This window comes from Carcharodon carcharias, chromosome 15, assembly GCF_017639515.1.
Source record: "Carcharodon carcharias isolate sCarCar2 chromosome 15, sCarCar2.pri, whole genome shotgun sequence".
Taxonomy (NCBI): domain Eukaryota; kingdom Metazoa; phylum Chordata; class Chondrichthyes; order Lamniformes; family Lamnidae; genus Carcharodon; species Carcharodon carcharias.
In genome coordinates, this window is record NC_054481.1 from 90,170,203 (window position 1) to 90,177,177 (window position 6,975).

Below are 6,975 nucleotides of genomic sequence, written 5' to 3' on the forward strand. Positions count from 1 at the left end.
TCTGCCTCAACACTGTAATTTGAACAATCGGATATGGTTTCCTGATCTATCTAGGAAATCAGATTGCCATATTCCTCCACCTCCCCGCAAACCCCCCCCCCCATTCCATTCTACTCCACTCCACTCCTGTTCCCTTTTGAAATTACTATACTATCTTGAACACACTTTGTTTACACGCAGAGGAGCAGCAGGGCCTACTAGGATGTCTGTCCCTCTCTCTCTCACACTGCTATAAGCACCATGCCATGATTGGTTAGGATGTATGCTTTTTAACTGAACTGACTCATTCCCCACTGAAATTAGTCGCTCAGATAAAAATTGGCCAAATTCTTCAAGTAAGGTGGAAATGAACTTGAATATCACTAGGACTCATCTTAATCCCATGAGTTTACATATATAGCGAGCAGCAGTATCGCATTAAAAAAAAATGCTCTTTGCAACCTCATTGCTTCTAAGTTTATTGAAAACACTTAACCTAATTCATTTACTTATAACAAGCTAATTTCCTGACCACATAAGCCCCCCAAACAAAACTGGGTTATGAGGAGCTCCAATTTAATAACTGTTTCTATGCACTGTCTCCTATTCTTAATGCTATGATCACTTAAATTCTATACGTACCAAAAATACGTATTTTCTTGTTTGAGAAATTGTGTAAAAGCAATGCAGCAAAGTAGAAAACTATGCATCTAGTAAATTGAGAAATTGATCAGATATTTGTTTCTAATTTATTAGAAAATGAGTTCCTCTATGGATAGAAGTACTTCTAATTCTGATTTGTGGAAAGCTTTAATTTTTTTTTACCTAATGTATTGTGTTTAGTGACTTGAAGTACCAGTATATTAGAATTGTGGTTTAATGCTTGTGCTTTGAGTTTTCTAGTCTGTCCTTGCGTTCTTGCTGACTCTGTGTGCCTTTCCCTTGTGTATTTCTTACTTCTCTTCAGTTCGCAGCAGGGCCTCGGGCTGCCCACCACCAGGTATTTACCCCATTCACTTCATACATCTGGAATTTTGCCATTAAAATTTAGCCTTAATGAATAGTTCTAATTTTTATGATCAAACAGTCCATTTATAAAAAAGGGAGAGGAACGCCTTTAGCTAAAGATCAGAATAATATCTGATAACCAAAACATTTTTGACATTTGCTTAAGCGACAATTCATTTCAAGCTACAGAAGATTCAGGATTGTGTTCTAGCAGGACTCCTTTTGGCCACCAGATAATTTGATTTGATGGTCAGGTAGCTATTATTGGTTGAAATGATTTAACCTCCTGTCTTTTCCTTTCCACTACTCTGATTTACTGGGTATGGAGGGGATCTGACTTCATTATTTTTCATTCATGATTAAAAAGTGAAGTTGTTAGTTAAACCGTTTGCGTACTGGATATTTTTGAAGATCCTTTTTGAAGGCGCAAGTTTTTTTTCATGAACTGATGATTATAGATTATACATATAATTTATAAAACTTTTGTATTTTTAAACCCATTCCCAATACTTGGTAGAAAAATGTTTTCTGAATATTATGTAATCAGAAATTTTGCTGAAAGCTGTCACAGATTTTTAAAAATTCATTCACGGGGTGTGGGCTTCACTGGCTGAGCTGGCATTTATTGCCCATCCCTAGCTGCCTTTGAGAAGATGGTGGCAAGCTGCCTTCTTGAACCTCTGCAATCCATGTGGTATAGTTACACCCAGAGTGCTGTTAGGAAGTAATTGCTGCAAGTAAATGTGTAACATTTTTGGGAATTATAAATCAAAGCCAGGATGACTTAACACCTCCAGAATTGGCTCTCCACTTCGAATGCTCTTGTCCTCATTATTTCCCAAATCTCATCTCTGCTACTCCTGGTGAAGCAGTCCACAAATTCACGGACAGGAGACTTGAAAACGTTTCAAATAACTGACCTAGGTGTTCATAAATGGCTCAATAACCTGAAACTATTCCATTGTGAAACCTTCATGCTACTGAAAGATCAAACCAGACAGCTTCTTCAGCACTGCATGTTTCCAATCTGTACACCACACCTTGAATATTCACATGCAGGACTAACTGAAGAATTTTTTCCAAAAACAAAGGTATCTGCTTAGTTGCTTCTACCAGCTCTGAATCCAGCCTTCCCCTCTTGCTGATGAAACCTCCGTACTGAGTATCTCCTCCTGAGCTCTCATCTCCATGAAACTCATCACCTTCTTTCTCAATATTTTCCACTTTCTGCTGGCCATCCAAATTCCTCTCCTCAGCCCCATGCTTGCCATCATTAATCCACCTCTATACTTAAGCATTGTCGCTACCACTTCAAAACTGACATCATCATGAACTTAAAAGACCCCCTCAACCAACCTATTCAGTTCATAACAACATCTTCAATTTTTCTTCCATTTCACAGTACTGGAACATTTCTTTACCTCACAGTTGTGCTCCACCATTGCATTATAGATCCACCAATAAGTAATTTGCTCAGTCATGTTTACAAGTAACTCTCAGTGACATAATCTGGAAGCACACTGTCAGCTCCCATGTATAGCAGTGGTACCCAGCCTTAACTTCACATCATCCACTGATTGTCCAGAATCTTTTTGACATTAAAACTTGAATGAGATAAAATTTTTCTCGAGCTAAAATATCATAATTAAAACAAAAATTCAAAGCTGTTCTCATGAGATTCCTGCCCTACCTGCCTTTGGAGGCATTGGTCAATGCAGTTGCCACCTTAACCCAAGTTCAAAGATGTGAAACCTTGGCATTGGGTCCCAGGTTTTGTTTGCTTCCCAACATTAACTAAGGCTGCTTCCATCCATCACCAAAAGATTGCTGTTGCTCCATTGCTGCAGAAATCCTGATCCACGCCATTACCATCTCGAATGATTATCTTTGGTGCTCTGCTTGCCAGCCTCTTGACTTCTATTGTCTGTGTCTTTAGCTATATAAAGTCCTTGCACTTCTATTGTTTGCTTTAGCTGAATCCTACCAGCTCTTTATGCCCAGCAAACATGTAGCAAGATCCTTCTCCTTGCCTTCAAACCCCTCCACCAATTTGTCTTGCCCTATCTTCTTGACCTCTGGCCGTATGCCTCCATTTACACGCTCTGCTGCTCTGACAGCTGGTTGCTCAGTCTCTCTGCTGTGTCCTTGGCAAAGCTCTTTCAGACACTTTTTTCTATCATTTGAAGCTCCTTTGCTAAATGTGCCTCCTTATCATTTACCTCTCAGCTTTCAACTGTTTTCTTCAAAAAACTTTCACTGTATTTTTGCTTACCTCCCCCAGTTTTGTTTGCTCCCTCCTTTTTTGCCTGCTGTCCAGTGAAACACTTTTTTGAGACAACTTCCTGTACATCAGGTGTACTATTGAACAGCATCAACTTATGTTTATATAGCGCCTTTAACATAATGAAATGCCCCAAGACACTCCACAGGAGCCTTATAAAACAAAGTATAACACTGAGCCACACAAGGAGATATTAGGTCAGATGACCAAAAGCTTGGTCAACGAGTAAGTGTCCTAAAGGATGAAAACAAGGTGGAGAGATGTCGGGTGGTTATTCCAGAGTTTGTGGTCGAGCTAACTGAAGACAAGGGTGCCAATGGTGGAGCAATTAAAATAGGGGATGCACAAGAGGCCAGAGTTAGGAGTACTGATTACAATGATAGGGAGTAGCAAGACCACGGAAAGATTTGGTAAAATGATGAGAATTTTAAAGTCAAGACATTGCTTGGCCGGACTCAGAGGGCACAGGTGAAACGGCACTTGAAGTAAGTTAAGACTCAGCAGAGTTTTGGATGAGTTCAAGTTTATGGAGGGTAGAATGTGGGAGACCTGCCGGAAGTGGGTTAGAATAGATGAGTCTGAAGATTATGAAGGCATGAATGAGGGCCGCAGCAACAGATGAACTCAGGCGAAGTCAGGCAATGTTACAGACTGGAAATAAATGGCTTAGTGATGGCATAAATATGAGGTCAGAAGCTCATCTCTGATCAAATGTGGCACCAAGGTTGGGACTAGACTGCCTTAATCACAGACTGTTGCCAGAGAGAGGGATGGAGTCAGTAGCCAAGGAATGGTGTTTGGTGCTTGATCTTCTCAATATTTAATTGGAGGAAATTCTGCTCATCCAATACTGGATGTTGGATAAACAGTCTGATAATTTATCAACAGTGGAGGAATCGAGAGAAGATGGTGAGGGATAGCTGCGTGTCATCAATGTAGATATGAAAACCAACACTCTGCCTTTGCTTTTGGATGATGTCACCAAAGGCAGCACGCAGAACTAGAAAGGAGCCAAAATAGATCCTTGGGGGACACCAGAGGTAATGGACCGGGAACAAGAAGAAAAAGCCATTGCAAATGATTTTCTGGTTACGATTAAATAGATAGGGATGAAACAAGATGAGAGCAGTCCAATTCAGTGGATGATCTTAGAGAGGCATTGGAGGAGGATGATATGGTCAACTGTGTCATAGGCTGCAGACAATTGAGAAGGATGAGGAGGGCAAGCTTACATTTGTCATAGTTGAGGAACTATAAACCATTTGAATCCTAAGTCTAATACCATTTAAAAATGATGGTTTAAAAAATATTGTAGAGCTTTTTATAAAAGTTGTTCCATAATCATGGTGTAGGGAGATTTAAAAAACCCAAGTTTTCAGTACCCATAAACACTTTCTTAATTGCATTTCTTTTGTACTAGCAGTGTGTGTATTCTGCTGGCCTTTGTTTCCTATTCTAATAGTCATGGTGATGACAATTTCCTCATCTAGATATTTGAATTCTTGTTGAGCTTATTGCTTTCGATTCCTCCTCAGGCTGTTAAATCAGTTACAAAACACCAGTTGCACATTTGATGGAAGTTAAAATTTTAATCTTAATTTCACAGTGATGATCTGCACTGTTGAGTAATCTGTGCCATTCAATCAGCATCATTGTAACATTCTCCAGTTCATTTACTAAGTGTGAATGTTTAGAGAAGAGAACTTCCTTTTTAATAACTTTTGACAATGACTAAGCATCCAATGGCAGAGAAAGGTTCCATTTGAGATTATCAGTCTTGGGCGCCATATCTTCTTCAAACTTGCCAACAACTCTGTAAAAAGTTATTTTTCTGAATAATGACAGCAGACAATAGCATTTGTTGTTCTGGTTCAACTAATGTTTTGAACAATGTTTCCTGACTCTTTCAATAAAACAGTAATTTTTTAAAAATTTTTCATGCACCCTGCTCAGAAGCTCTTTGAATAACTTATGTGATAATTTTCCATTTTGTAAAGTATTTAAAAACAGCATACCACTTGGGCGGTAATGACATTGCTGCCATTCCTAAAAGAAGACAGTCATTTTCAGTCGAGCAATTGTTGACATGTTTGATCAGTTTTTAGAACTACTTTTTAAGGTCAATAAAGGGTGATGGTGATCTTCTGTGGTTTTACTTTTTTCAACTGTGTACATTTATTTGCTATTCTCAATTTAGCAATTCATATCCAATGCTAAATTGCAAAGGGCGACTGGTGAAACTTGTGTGATCTGGGAATCAGGCTTTTTAATACACTCTCACCTGTCATTTAAAAAATACTCTTCAAAGCTGATTTTAAAGGTGTTTGTGATAAATAGAATATGTCATGGACAGCAGCCGAACTGTGGCAAATACCTCCATTGATGAGATACTCAGGTGCCAACCATGACCTGTTCTTCATTGTTGTTTGACTGAGTGGATTGCATTGGAGGGCTTTGGTCAATTTTGAGTACAAAGTGGCTGTAGAATGGGAACAAAACAAAATCTCTGTCATGCTATGAAAAACATTAACAATGAAAAACGTTGGAAGTTTTATTTTTTAAGCAGAATCATTTACATTACCTGAGGGTGGAAGTCTTTGTTCCTGGAGGACACTGTTAATTTTAACTATCTTTTCCTTCACCCCTCTTCCCCAGTTCAAAAGGATGCATTTTCACCACTGACTTTAAGCTGTTGCTTTATTTAGAACATCGATGGAAGCTCAAAACAAAAACAGAATTACCTGGAAAAACTCAGCAGGTCTGGCAGCATCGGCGGAGAAGAAAAGAGTTGACGTTTCGAGTCCTCATGACCCTTCGACAGAACTTGAGTTCGAGTCCAAGAAAGAGTTGAAATATAAGCTGGTTTAAGGTGTGTGGGGAGGGGGCGGAGAGAGAGAGAGAGAAGTGGAGGGGGTTGGTGTGGTTGTAGGGACAAACAAGCAGTGATAGAAGCAGATCATCAAAAGATGTCACCAACAATAGAACAAAAGAACACATAGGTGTTAAAGTTGGTGATATAATCTAAACGAATGTGCTAATTAAGAATGGATGGTAGGGCACTCAAGGTATAGCTCTGGTGGGGGTGGGGAGAGCATAAAAGATTTTAAAATATTTAAAAATGATGGAAATAGGTGGGAAATGAAAAATCTATATAATTTATTGGAAAAAAACCTCACGGAGGCTGAGCGTCAACTCGCAGACACTTCGTCCTACCTCTCCCTAGACCATGACCCCACCACTGAACATCAAGCCATTGTTTCCAGGACTGTCACTGACCTCATCTCCTCTGGGGATCTTCCTCCCACAGCTTCCAACCTGATAGTCGCCCAACCTTGGACTGCCCGCTTCTATCTCCTACCCAAAATCCACAAACAGAACTGCCCCGGTAGACCGATCGTCTCAGCTTGCTCCTGCCCCACAGAACTCATTTCTCATTATCTTGACTCCCTTCTCTCTCCCCTTGTCCAGTCCCTTCCCACCTACATCCGTGATTCCTCTGACACCTTACGTCACATCAACAATTTCCAGTTCCCTGGCCCCAACTGCTTCCTCTTCACCATGGATGTCCAATCCCTCTACACCTCCATCCCCCACCAGGATGGTCTGAGGGCCCTTAGCTTCTTCCTCGAACAGAGGCCCGAACAATCCCCATCCACCACTACTCTCCTCCGTCTGGCTGAACTTGTTCTCACGCTGAACAATTTCTC

At 40.2% G+C, this 6,975-nt stretch overlaps 1 protein-coding gene across 16 annotated transcripts in view; it reads left to right on the top strand.

The window, feature by feature from the left end:
• The window catches only part of LOC121288721 (eukaryotic translation initiation factor 4 gamma 3-like), a 331,740-nt gene that overhangs the window by 147,547 nt on the left and 177,218 nt on the right, over positions 1 to 6,975 (top strand). For 11 of the 16 annotated variants that reach the window (XM_041207482.1, XM_041207477.1, XM_041207478.1 and 8 more), the window contains one exon: positions 947 to 979. The exons of the other annotated variants lie outside the window; for them this stretch is intronic. In XM_041207482.1, the coding sequence (XP_041063416.1) occupies positions 947 to 979 (33 nt within the window). The remainder of the gene's footprint in view (positions 1 to 946; positions 980 to 6,975) is intronic. 16 annotated transcript variants of the gene reach the window in all.